At 29.8% G+C, this 14,755-nt stretch overlaps 1 protein-coding gene across 2 annotated transcripts in view; it reads left to right on the top strand.

The window, feature by feature from the left end:
• Window positions 1-14,755, top strand: part of LOC134697195 (anoctamin-4-like) — a 44,274-nt gene that overhangs the window by 18,840 nt on the left and 10,679 nt on the right. For both annotated transcript variants that reach the window (XM_063559289.1, XM_063559288.1), the window contains exons 10-18: window positions 987-1,108; window positions 5,360-5,605; window positions 6,027-6,063; window positions 6,703-6,812; window positions 8,941-9,092; window positions 9,747-9,915; window positions 10,159-10,288; window positions 10,987-11,120; window positions 14,555-14,635. In XM_063559289.1, the coding sequence (XP_063415359.1) occupies window positions 987-1,108; window positions 5,360-5,605; window positions 6,027-6,063; window positions 6,703-6,812; window positions 8,941-9,092; window positions 9,747-9,915; window positions 10,159-10,288; window positions 10,987-11,120; window positions 14,555-14,635 (1,181 nt within the window). The remainder of the gene's footprint in view (window positions 1-986; window positions 1,109-5,359; window positions 5,606-6,026; window positions 6,064-6,702; window positions 6,813-8,940; window positions 9,093-9,746; window positions 9,916-10,158; window positions 10,289-10,986; window positions 11,121-14,554; window positions 14,636-14,755) is intronic.

Genomic DNA, 14,755 nt, shown 5'->3' with positions numbered 1-14,755 from the left:
AGTATATCTTTTTTAGTGAAAAACATTGGAGACATGTGTCCTTTGGGATTCCACCTTAGTAATGTTCTATTTCGCTAAAATAGTACACATTTTTGTTTATGGCTAGCTATAGCCAACTTCTGGGTGCAGGATTTTCTTGCTGTGTTGAACATCAATTGTCAACCTGGTGCTGTTTTATTGTCTTGGGTTGGAATGTAGTCTCTTTGATACATTCCCCATTTCCATTCTCAATTTAATCATCTTGCTTCATATTATGTAAAAGAAATCTTCATTGTGAAAAAAAATAATTAAAAAAAATATAAAAACATATCCAACAAAACAAAAAATGTCATAAATTGACGCCAACTCTCTCTTTAAAAAAAAGAATTTTAAAAATAAAAAAGTGAATTTGCACTACACTTTTGCTGTAGAGTATGATGTGATTATTGTTAAAATAAGGAGATGTGGTATGATTGCCAATGAGACAACTATCCATGAAAGTTCAAATGAAGTGGCTGTTTAAATAGGAATTTTATACTAAAGGCAACCATACAGCCCTTTACAAAGAAAAAAAACTTATACCTTATGATCGACAATAAAAGGCCCCAACATGAAAAATATAAAACATTCAATTGAGAAAACTAACTGCCTAAATTATATCAAAACTATTTACAAAAAAAAAACAAATATGACAGACATGAACCAATGACAACCTCTGAACTACAGGTTCTTAGATATAGAAAGATGTGGTATGAGTGCCAATGAGACAACTCTCCATCCAAGTCACAATTTATAAATGTTAACCATTATAGGTCTAGGTACAGTCTTTAACACAGAGCCTTGGCTCACACCGTACAGAAAGCTATAAAGGTCCTCAAAATATTTCTTGTGTAAAACCATTCAAAAGGGAAACTAAAAATATATAAAAAAATCAGAAACTAGAATCACTTATGAACCACATCAACAAATGACAACAACTTAACATCAGATTCCTTGTATATTTTTAGGTACATTATTTTTGGAATTGTGGAAGAGGAAAACTTCTACCCTAGCCTATGAATGGGATGTTGATGAATTCGAAGCCACAGAACCAGACAGACCAGAATTTTATGGAACAAAAGCTAGAGAAGTAAGAGACACATTTATTAAATGTTTTGCCACCCTTCAGAAAGTTTTTGTTTGATGTTGCTTCCCTATGCCATCTAGGGATGGTTAGATTATGTAGAGATATTATCAATTTTTTTTTACCAACAAAATAAGTTACATGTTTTAGGAGTTTAAATTGGCAAAAAAATCATTAAAAAAGAAATTAGAATCAATTGTGGTATATGCTGCTTTTTCTGTTGAACATGTTGAATCAGATTTGTGATTATGGTTTATTTTATGGAACAAAAGCAAAAGAAGTAAGAAAAATATTCATCCATCATTTAATAATACTTTGTATGGAAAAACATTTATTTTGTTATACAAAAAAAAAACATATTTTAGATACTTAGCCAAACATATGGCAAAATCCATCTAAGGACAATTATGCTGGAGGGAATTATAGTTTTCAATCTTAAAAGATCCTAAAGTGCTGCTTTAAATTGTTAAACATTCTGTCTTTGAATTTAATATCTATGGTATAATAAGTCATTTTTTTGCGTTAAAAAATTAGCTTCACACCTTCAATGCTGCATCATCAGTGTAACAGAATCTTTACTAATTTAAGAACAGTAAGGAGATGTGGTATGATTGCCATGAGACAAGTAACCACCACATTTTTACAAGAAAGTTTGGTAATAAAGACTTAATTAAGCCATTGATAACTACCTATCATTCATCTTATTACTGATTTATGAATTTTAGAAGGTAGGTCTAATCTTGACAGCAGGTAAGTTTAAAGGATGGATGATGATTGGTTACTTGACTCATGTGTTTACTGAGCCTTGACAATTAGATTCTGTGCTTTCTGAGCTTAATGACAATTAGATTTGCTATAAAATATAGTTTTCTGTTGACATTAATTCATCACAGTATATAATATACACTGAATTAACATGTGTATTGATGTTTCCTTGACAACATAATATTGCCATGTGTATTTTATTTTTATAAATATTTGATTAAGACCAAAAATTGAAAAAATATATATGTAAAATAGCTCCAGTATACTGTATACTGTATACCTGATATTGGTGTTATCTGGTACCCATTGCATTGTAAAGTTCAACAGATAATATAGAGGTACCTGGTACAGTGAAGTATACTTTGTTCCCAGGTAACATAAGTCTACTTGAGACGAGATGGGTACATTTGGTAACAGAAACAACGATATCTTTTGTACAAGGAAACACAGAGTGGATATAAATCAGATTATTATAGTTCATTGTCATCTTGATTCTTTCATTTTCAATTGATTTTGATTGGTTAATACAAGGGAGATAACACTTTCTTGGGATAACAATCTGCTCTATCATCCTCTAAGCTCTGTGTTATATAGATTAGTTCTTAAGAAAGGTAGAACTCATATATCTAGAGTGTGGCTGTTTATGCATTTCTGAATTTTCTTTGACAAAGAATTTTAACCAATAGTTTTCTATATTATAGTCATGTGACAAACTATAAGGCATTGCAATGAAAACAATATTTTATTTAAAAGTGGATAACCACACTTCTATTACTGATCTTCCCTGGGGGTCTCATCCTACAAAGCACAAATTAACTGATGCACAGATCTATAAAAATAAGGTGATGTATGATTGACAATGATACAGCTATCCTCCAAATATCAAATGAAGTGGATGTAAGCAAATTATATGCAACTGTACAACCTTCAACAGTGGCAAATTATTTTACATTCCCTGCTCTATAACACCTGGATAATGTCATGTAACTGCCAGTTACGCCTCCAAACTAGATGGATTACGTCTCAATATTTCGTACGGGTACCCATACCTTAAATGTTGGTTTTAAAGTGCCCTGTCATGAAAAATATGAAGCAATTCAATTGAGATACATGTAATTAAAATCATAATTTATAACAATCAAATCATGTACTAAACGGCATGTTAATTAAACTGCATGTTACTATATATTTTTCTCTAATGGTTATTTACTTTTTGAAACTGAAAGAGTTCTAAATTATAAAGAAAAGAGAATTAGGGCACAGAATATAAAGATTAATAGAGGGAAATGACCTTAAAGAATTAAAGATAACAGAATTTAAAGACCCCTCATTCAGACCCTCCACCATAAGCAGGAGGATGGTCTCATAATGTTAGTTCAAATTTGACAGTATGTCAAGTACTTACCTATAAAGTCTGATGCTGCCAAATAACAATACAGTCATTAGGATTTAGGTCTATTTTTTTTTAATTTTCCTTGTATCAATCTTTTTTATTGTCTTTCTATAGAAATTTTCTTCAACTTCTCTCTTTTAATAGGTCTTTCGCAAACCTTAATTGCTTCATGACAATAAAACTCAATGATGATTTTATCAAAATGATTTGCATGTTTTATAGGTCTGTCTTAAAAGATGGGACATATAATGGTAAACTGTGTGTCCATATGTCCGTTATCATCACTGACGACTTTAACTTAAACACAATATAACTTTATTTGTTGAACAATCACTGTTTTGTTTTGATGGGTATGACATATTTAAAAAAAAAAAAATAATAATTTGAGGGCTCAGGGGAGTTTTTTTTTCTTTAGCTGTAAGTGCATGCTCACAATATTTCTAGTTGATATAAATTCATTTAAAGCATAAAGACAAGCTAAAAGCTTCATGTGTGTATCATGTGGTCAATTATAGTCATTGCAGGTCTTTCCTTTCAACACTACTAAGGTATGTTTAACGACCTTGACTACCCAAAAGGGTCTTGCATGATCTGTAACCTTTCAACATACTTTTAAGGAAACTTTATTACATAGCTGGAAATGTTTAAAAATTAAAGTTATTCAATGTGTTCTACTTCCTTCATATGATTGATGTACTGAAGCCAATCAGATTCTATACCAGTGTACTTCACAACAAGAAAAACAACTGAAAACAACTCATTATCAATTAAAATCTTAAATATTTAAAAATCCAGTTTATTCTTTAATTTTTAATTTTATTGACTGGATACCATATAAGAGTGAGTCCTGGCTGTAATATTGTAAGACTAAAAGGAGATTTTGAGATAACATCAATCCAACACCAACCAAGAATAAGCTGCATTCATAAATTTTAGCTTGAATGAAATTATACTTTGAAGCTTTGTAATACATTTGCACAAAAAAGAGTAAAGCAGCTTCAGTTTTGTAATGAAAAAAAAAGAGATTTCAATATTTTTAAAATCTAACAAAAATATATGATTTTTAATAAATGTTTAAATAAAAATTACATATAGCTTTGTGAATAGTTCACAAACATTAACAAATTATATAGCATTTTTATGATAGAACTATATGTTTGTGTGTTTTTATTATTTTGGAAAATTCCTGATATATATTCCATTGCTTCTAAACATACTGGGTTTTTTTTTTAAATAATTTTGAATTGTGACATCAAACTTGAAGTACTTAAATTGGTACTCAAGGAAGAAAATTTCTCATTGAATTTGTTTTAATGATAGTGTTTAGTACCTCCAAACATGTCAGTCAATAACAAATTACAGATCGGTTTATATTTACACAATAGTTACTTCCCCTTTGTTGCAGTATTGGAGGTGCACAAATTACTGCATAAATCAAACAAGTTTAGCTTGTTGTACTGATCATTACACTTTAAAGAAAGGTTGATTTATGAACATTTATTTTATTTTTGTAGCCTTGTTTGAGTAATATGATCTAGCAAGTAACTGTTATTGGAGAACACATGTAGTGTGTATGGGGATGTTTCAATTTGGTTAAGATTGATTGATTATAGTTAATTCATTAATTAAATGATAGATAGATTTAATCCTTTGCCTGTAATTTTTTTATTCTAGCAAAAATAATTATTTCTTTGTCTATGTATAGATATAAAAAGATGTTGTATGACAGTGCCAATGAGACAACTCTCCATCCAAGTCTCAATTTGTAAAAGCAAACCGTTATAGGTCAAAGTACAAGCTTCAACATGGAGCCGAGCCTTGGCTTACACTGAACACCCCACTATAAAGGACCCAAAAAAGGACAAGTGTAAAACCATTCAAGCGGGGAAATATATATACAGTGAATCCTGTTTAAACCGAAATTGAGACTTCAGAACTTTTCGGTTTAGCCTCTGTTCCCTTTTATCAGGTTCACAAGGCACATAATTTGACATGACGGTGATTACAAACATGTTTGGTTTATACAGGATTTCGGTTTATGCAGGATTCGGTTAAATTAGGTTTCACTGTATATTGATTGAATTTTTAATTCTTTTCAGGATCCAGTGACAGGAGAGGAAGACTGGTACTATCCAATGAGAGAACAGCTAAAAAAGTTCCTGTTGTCTGGATTGACATTAATCTTCATGTTATGTGTGGTTTTGGCGAGTGTGCTTGGTGTCATTGTTTACAGAGTGTTCGCTAGTGTTGACTACTGTCCGAACATATCCCCCCAAGCCTGTGTGATGGTTACGACAGTTGTTTCATCTTTACTGAATACAATATCAATTTTGATATTAAGCAAGGTAACTTGAATATATGAAAGTGGGGATAATTTTCTTTTCAAAATTTGCATCACATGACGTACATCTACAGAAGAGGTGGAAGATCAAAACTCAGAAGTCAAAAATAAACTAGCAATGTCAGAACACCAACCACAAAACGATTAAAAGACAAGTCCATGAATCATTTAAAAAAAAAAGGTGCTATAAGGTTCTCCTGCAGGATAAGCAGATTCTGCTCTGAATTTTCACAAAAAAACTAAAATTATAATTTTCTTTGAATTAACTCTTTCAGTTTTACATATTTTACATATGAATACAAAGCGATTAGAGGCAATAGTGAACAAAATATTATTTTAAAGAATATCAAATAATTGTCGAAGAGGGTAATGTTTATTAGTATACAATGAGTTTTTTTTTAATAAAATTCTATTTTACCTTGTAGCTGTATGACTGGCTGGCAAGAAAGCTAACAGACTGGGGTAAGATTTTTGTTTGTTTAATATCATTTGAAAAATAGATAAATATTTACTGCAAACAAAAACACACATCTGATTCAAGGCAATGTTTGGTCTCATTTGGATTAAAAATGTAAAAAAAAATCTAATTCTTTCAAACAAATTTTCTATCAGAAGCAAAACTCACAGATTTCCTCAAAGTTTGCTCGTACTTGACCACATGCTAGCTATAATTGTTTAAACTGCATAACTTTTTCCAAAAGCTTTGTCAATGTGTGCAATTAAGAAAAAAAAATCCATACAATAATTTCTCTATTAGATCAATCAATCAATTGCTTGAAATTAACCTAAGATGGTACAAAACACCTTGACTAAAATTAATTTGGCTTGATTAATTTTCATAATGATTTGACAAAACATTTACTTTGACCCTTTGACAAAAATATGAAAATTTCTGAAAATTTGAACCAATCACTTTCCAATTGGAAACATTCGGTTGGATATATAGCAGTTTGAAAAAACACTAATTTTGATCATTGAAAAGCTGAATATTTCCTGATAACTATTCAACACAATTAAAACCTTTAGCTGATTTTACAGAGTTATCTCCCTGTAGTGTTAGGTACCACCTTAAAAACAATTTTATTTTTTGTATATTTGTAGAAAATCACAGAACACAGACATCTTATGATGATGCTTTGATTGTGAAGCTGTTTGCCTTCCAGTTTGCTAACAACTACGCTTCATGTTTCTACATAGCCTTTGTTAGAGGGGTTGGTATTTCTCAAATTTAACTTTTGTCATTTTAGATTACTCATGCAGGATGTTACACCTTTAATTTGAAAATTCAATTATGAAGGGGGGGGGGGGGGGGATGAAAAAAAAATATAAACAATTTTTCTAATATACACTATACGCTCATTGTTGAAGGCTGTACGGTGACCTATAGTTGTTAATGTTTGTGTCAATTTGGTCTTTTGTGGTTAGTTGTCTCATTGGCAATCATACTACATCTTCTTTTTTATATAATGAAGAAAAAACAATAATAAGAGAAAATAAAAGAAAAAAAATCGAAAAAGTTGTGTATAATCTGCATCCCTTCTACCAACTACATAGTTTGGGTAAAAACTAGGGTGAACTTTATCAAATATGGTATGCTGCACATTCTTAGGTTTAACAAAATAGATTGATATGCCCACACTGTAGGGAATGGAGAAAATAATTCTTACCTTTGACTGTCCATTTTTCCTTCCCATTTTTATTTCCACACACTAAATTAATTTTACTTCGTCCAAATTTTATCAAACTCATACACAATGCTAAGAAACAAAAGTCACGGACAAAGTTAAATTTGAGCTGTGAGCTATGCCCCGTTATAACTTTTAAAATTGCGATTTTTTTATGTTTCCACAACTTAAACTAAATATTTATCATCCAAATTTTATGAAACTCATACACAATGCTTAAAAGCACAAGTCACAGACAAAGTTAAAGGATTAGGGGCATTAAGGCCTGGTTTTGGCCCAAGAAAAAAATAAAATGTTTGATTACTATTTCAAATTGGAACATAATGTTTAGCAATAAATAGGGTCAAGAAAGATAATTGAAAAACATAAAGATTTTTATCTTATTATGTCACATTTATGTCATAATATGTATCGGTACTGTTTTCACAAAAACAATGAAAATACAGAATTTATGCAGTTTTCTATCTTTATTTCCATTGTAGAAACATTGTGCACAGCCAAGAAACTAAAAAATAATTTAACAGAAGCTTTATTATAACTATTGACATAATCTCACCAAATATAAAGTAATGTTTCTTGCGTGCGCTTAACTTTTTCAATCAAAAATATACTTGAAATTTGATGAAAAACAAGGAAAATCATGAAATTATACAAAATATGCAAATTAAGTCATGATTTGTTGCCATGGTTACTTGTTCAAACTCAAATTTGATTTTCTTTTCTAAACACCTAGCACCTCATTAAAATTTTCAGTAATTTAACAATATGTAAGATAACATTGAAATTTGCAGTAATTTTTGGGCCAAATATGGGCCTTATTGTCCCTACTCCTTTGTGTAATGAGTTAGATACTGTACTGGCTGTATGAAATTTTACACCTGCCATTTAGGCATAAATGAGATGTCATTTTATGAAATTTTACAAGCTTAAAATATATTAAAAGTAATATTGCTTTCCAGGCTTAAAGAGCATTATGTTCGACCTCACTTTGCTAGTCTGAACATAAGTTATTTCTTATTCTATATAAAGAAATAACAAAGGCTAATATGGCAGGAGATACACACCAAACAGTTTTAATTTAACAATTTATTTAAAAATACATAGGTATCACTTGAATATTTATACATCATGTGCCATATTATTCCTCTCAACTTTTCAGACTAATATCTACAAAAAGAAAATATAAAGAATTAGAATTCATACAGAGCACAATATCACATTTTCTAAATTTAATAAATTTGTCAAACAAAGTTGGTGTGTGAAATCTTGATGAAATGAAAAGTGCGCGTTAAACAGTATATAAAGTCCGAAAAAGAGAATTACTCAGTACTGCGAAAGGAAATAGTAAGAAATCTCAAAACGAAAAAGAAATATCAGTAAATTAATCATCAGTTGCACTTAATAAGAGGTGAACATTGCAAATTAGTTACGCCCATAATGCTTCTAGAGTTATGCTCCTTCTTATCTTGGAAAATAGCTTTTTTTTTCCTTTCTGCAATTTCTATCATCAAAATTTTAAGATTCTCATACACATTGCTAAAAACTAAAACAATCATACATTTCATCATTTGGTATTAGATATTTTGTATTTAATTATTGATCAGAAGCCAAAAGTGATTGAAATGATCATGGTGTCATTCTAATATATTTACAGAGATTTGGTGAGGATGGTATTTTTGGTTTAGGACCAAAATACAATGATAAGTGTGAACCTAATGGAAACTGTATGTCAGAACTCTCCTTCCAGATTCTTATTCTTATCATTTGTAAACCATTGCCCAAATTCTTCACTGATGTTGTTTTGCCGTAAGTACTTATCATCTAACCTACTTAGTTTATCAGCTTATAGAATTTTAGGAAATTTATTTTGGGCAACATGTCAAAATTTATTTTTCATGAATAAAATGAAATGTGAGATGAAAATCAATGAGACAGCAACCTAACAACACATAGAAGAAAAACACAGCTTTCAATGGTGGACACATTAAACGTTTCAAGTGCTAAAACTCTCTTATTAAGATTGATTCAAAACAGGCCAAATATTTGTGTCAAAATCAAATTCCTGAATAGACCAAAACATTAAGATATAGATAAATTTAACGACTTTAAATATTCTTTACTAGATGAAAGCACATAAACCTATAAAAAGATCATACTATTTTTGTTAAAAATTAACCTTCCCCTTTTTATCTCTAACAAAATAAGGTACAGAGAATAAAATACACAATGATATTTCAAATTAGAAAGGTTCTTCCCAAGAAAGAGCACTTACAGCTAAACGAAGTAGGTGTGTGAAAAGTTGTACACAAAATTAGGAACGCAAAATTGAAGATGTTAAACTATAAAAGGCGATTATCACAATTGATTTGTTTATTTGAGAAAAACAATGGCTATAGATTGATATATCGACTGTTCATTTTATGCTAACTGAGTGTTGGTGTTTTTATTTAAAAATCTCAGATGGCTTCAGCGTTTATGGAGAAAACGTCCTCAATGTTGCTGTAAAAGAAAAGTAGAAGGAGTACAAGAAAAGTTGACATTTGTCCAGAAAGAGGCTCTCAAACCTTCACTGGGTGATTTTACTATGGGAGAGTACACAGAGAAAATCATACAATATGGATTCCTTATGGTTTGTTTATAAAATGAAATTAAGTTCTGGAAAAGGGAGGGTGGGGATTGTCTATTGGAGCTTACTCTTAATATCAGAAGTGCCAAATGATAATTCTGTCACTTTTTAATAAAAAATATTTATTAAAATTATTTCATATATGTTTCTTAATTATTCTTACAAACTGCCTTTTCTTTTGATGATCTTATTCTTTTTGATTTTTCTGCCAATATTTCATTAATCTATAATCCTTTTTTCTTCCAGTTGTTTGCAGCCTCACTGCCAATAGCACCACTGATTGCACTTTTCACAAATCTTATTGACATCAGAGTAGATGCCAAGAGGATGCTTTGGTGGTACAGAAGACCATTGGCTAAGATAGCACAAGACATAGGTAAAATATATATATTACCACTATCAATTCTCAACCTTTCTCCACATAGATACTTCATTAGAATGTCAGTATAAAAATAAGATGTGTTGTGATTGCCAATAAAACAACTACAGTTAATCAAATGTAGGAAACCATACCAGTGGCAGATTAACGAGGGTTTCCCCCCCCTTTTAGTTGGCAAAATTTGTTTTATTATATAGGGAATCACATAAGCATGACTGAAGCTGCTATAAGGCCCGCTCTTAGGCAGTCTCATTATTTGCAATAATAAAAACCTGACAATTTGTTTTAATTTACAGTAATTGCATGGTACTGATCATGAAATATGCAAGTTTCCTTTGACAATACTTTCTGTTTGTAGGTAGATGGTATCACAACATATGATGGTGGTTTCTTAAGGTGCTACCCAACACTTTCGCTAAAATTAATTTGTCTCGTTTAATTTTCATAAGATTTTGACAAAGTATTTACTTTGACCCTTTGAGAAAAATATAAAAATTTCAAAAAATTTGAACGAACCGTTTTATCAGAAAAATTACACTGTTTATATAGCAGTTTGACAAACACTTATTTTTATCATTGAGAAGCTTAATATTCCCTTATGAACACAACGTCATTATAAACGTTCTGCTGATTTTACAGAGTTATCTCCCTGTAGTGTTAGGTACCACCTTAACCACAATATTTTTTGTTTGTAGGTACATGGTATATTATTCTTCAGTTTGTAAACGTTTGTGGAGTAATTTCTAATGGTTTCCTGATTGCTTTTACCTCTTCATGGGGACAACAATATGATGTTTACACAAGACTATGGATAGTTGTAGGATTTGAGGTTGGTTTCTCTTTTATTGTACAATTTATAACTGTCATACTGAATTGAATAATAGCATATATAATTACTTTACATACTAAACAAAAAAATATCTTAATCCAATTTTCCATGTAGGAGATAAATGCATTGAATTTTAAGCTTCGATAGCATCAATTGGTGATTTGATGGTTGCAAATCAGATTACTTTCAATTGTTAACTAATGAACCTGAGAAAAAAACAAAATGTTTCATTTAAAATCTGTCTTACATCTTCTAGGGTTGTAAATTGATGCCATGAAAATAAGTGGTGTTATCCAATCAAAATGAATGTTAGGAATGGTATTGCATTCGAATTTCAGAATCTAATGCATTATGGGTAACATTTTCAAAAACATACACCAAAACTTTGTGATTTGTTATAATGTCCATAACAATTAGAATTAAACCAATGATGTAAAGATAATTTAATTTTAAGGTACAAGCTAAGAAATTTGACATAGTCTTTTAAAAGGTCTTTTTGATTCTAAAAATTAAATTCAGTATGTGCTTAGAAATTAGAATCCTAATGTTTTGTTTTTTTGTAAAGATTATCTTTCTCAATAAATTCATATTAACAATTTAGCATTACGTGAAAAATTAGTGATGTTATCCAATCAAAATGAATGTTAGGAATGGTGTTGCATTAGAATTCGTTTAAATTAGAAAAAGTTAAATTATGCAGTCTTCTAATCTGAAAAATTAGATATTAAAGCTTGAAGTGCAAAATAGACAGTTTATATGATTTATATATATATATTTGTATCAATAGCTTAAAAAGTGAAAGGTAAAACTTATTTGTTATTTAAGATACAAAATTTGTTTATTGTTATGTTCTGATCGTTTATGCAAATGCTGCATTTGAAGCATGTAGAAGTGACAGAAATGTTTGTGAAATTTGACACCACCAAAAAGTATGGATATGCATGATATTCTGGCTTTATTGTTATTTATCATTTTCATTTTGACTGACAGCATTTAAAATTACACAGACACTATAAATAGAATACAAATGAATTGAGTATTTTTTTCATTCACTGCATATATAACCCCCCCCCCCCCCTTCTGTGATTTGCTTGTTCTGAGCTTCCAAAAGACCTTTTGTTATTGGGTAACCATTACTGGCAATCACAGAAAATTATAAATAGATTCAGAAGAAATGATGGCATGAAAATGTTGACAATGCCTGATGATATTTATAAACCGTTTTGCATGATGCATCTGATGTACGTGTCAACTTGCTATGGTGTAGGAAATGATCCCTAAAAAATTGTTATTGGAAATAAAAAAACATAATAAATGGAGGGATGTACCTATAATAGCAATCGTAAAATAATAATTAAGTCATAGAAAGAGGGCTCTTATTGCTTTTATTAATCTTGCTATATTCTTTTGGTAGTTTATCCTTGATGCTATGTTGGCAATCATATGCTGGTTTGTTGATGTTCTGATTTGTGAGTCATGAGCAAATGCATTCTATACAAAAAAGAAGATGAGGTATGATTGCAAATGAGACAACTCTGCACAAGAGACCAAAATGACACAAACATTAACAACTATAGGTCACTATGACCTTCAACAATGAGCAACGGTCATACCGCATAATCAGCTATAAAAGGTCCTGAAATGACAAATGTGTTTAAACAATTCAAACGAGAAAACTAAAGGGCTAATTTATTAAAACAAATAAATGAAAAACAAATATGTTACACAAGAGTAAAACCATATCATGTTTTCATTTTTGACATGTAGTAAATTTTTATAAAAAGCTTAACTCAGCTCTTTTATGAAAATAATGTTGCTGTGGAAATGAAAATTGCTATAACTAAAACAATTCTGAGGTGAAAATGTTTGCATCAATCATGCTTAGATTTCAGCAAATATGTTTTTGAAAAATAAGACCAAGATTACATGGAGGCATTTAAAAACCTAAGTAGAAGTCAGACAACAAAATGCCTACATAACGGTCAGACATCAAAATGGCCAAAAAAAAAGAGATAAAGAACAGTTCCACTAAAGAGAACTAAATTTTTAATAAAAAACAGGAAATACATTTATCAAGCAAAAAATTTACTTAATACAGAATATGTTAAGGCTTTGGAATTTTATTTAAAAAATATTCTCACTGTTAAACACAAACAACGTTACACTACATGAATGATTTCAGGGTCGAGAGATATGATTCATATCTGTCACTCGATATTTCAACATGACTGTTTTATTTCTCATTCAAAATTACCCATATCTAATAGTTTTGATATTTTTGTTTCATTGGGTACATGTCTCACTAACTATATGTGCACCTTTTATTTATTAAGTGTAAATTGAAGGTTAAATTAATTCAAATAATTTCGAGAGTTGTTGTTATTGGCTCTTGTTTATTATGGGGATATTTTACAAAATCTTTTTCTTAATTGCAAAAACAAGACAATAGTTTTGAAATTTCAGTGTCAAAGATCTATGCTAACTTCACAATATTTATATAACATAAAAAGAGAAGGTCATCCACTGAAACAGTTATTGATTTTGGCCTTATAATTTTGCTCATCATGCTCATATTAAGGAGTTAAACTATAGTCAAAGGAGTAAAGTCACCAATAATTATCAAACAACAGAAAAGCTTGCTAAAGAAAATATTCATTCATTAACAGTATATAAAATGTTAGTAATGTAAACTGTAGGAAATTGACAGTTTATTATAATTCTAAATTATTAAATATTTTACATAAAAAGCAGAATAAAGGCTAAATATAATTTCAAGGATTGTTTTTATTATGATATAAGTTGTTTGCACTAGAAATGTATAAGTACTATTGATTTTGAAAAATTTGTCAGGAAAAGCATTTATTATTGTAAGAGTTTTTCGAAATATTCAAAATAAAAAAAAATCAATGTTTGAAATGTCATGTACACTTATTGTAAGGAAAATAATTCTATTTTATCTGAAACTTTCTATTATATCCATTTGAATTTTTGGGGAAAATTACTGACATATTTATTAGAAATGTTACTATTGGTAAATAGAAATAAGAAGATGTGATATGAGTGCAAATGAGACAACTCTCTATCCAAGTTTATAAAAGCTGTAATTATATTCCAAGTTTCCCCCAAATTGTGTAGATTTGCCTCTCTTTAAAATAACAAATCCTCAGGAGATGATATACAGGAGACAATATATGTTGGTAAAAACTCTTAAAGGAGATGATAGTGCTTTCATTGCTGCTCAGTATCTTCACAGTTGGTATTTAACTCTTATTGTATTGATAATTGCATTATATTTCATAATTAGTAATAAAATGTAAACCTCAATAGATTTGAAAAATTATATACTGGCAAAACTGCACATTCCAGATTAAAGATATCAAAATAATATGTAGTTTTTTTCATTTTACATATTTTGCTTTTATTCTTTATTTCAGCATATAGTGTTTGCCTTGAAATTCATACTTGCCTACCTCATACCAGATGTGCCTGCTGTTGTCCAACTAGCATCAAGAAAGGTATTTTTAATTTACACTGTTTTCATAAATTTTGCCATGCATTCTAAATATTCAGAAATACTGGAATATTTTTTTTTTTAATATTGAAATTTAGAAACCATCAATTTGTTTGCTCAGATT

The sequence above is a fragment of the Mytilus trossulus genome, chromosome 14, assembly GCF_036588685.1.
Source record: "Mytilus trossulus isolate FHL-02 chromosome 14, PNRI_Mtr1.1.1.hap1, whole genome shotgun sequence".
Classification (NCBI taxonomy): domain Eukaryota; kingdom Metazoa; phylum Mollusca; class Bivalvia; order Mytilida; family Mytilidae; genus Mytilus; species Mytilus trossulus.
Note: the sequence above shows the minus strand (reverse complement) of the source record. Positions and strands in the feature narration are given on the sequence as shown.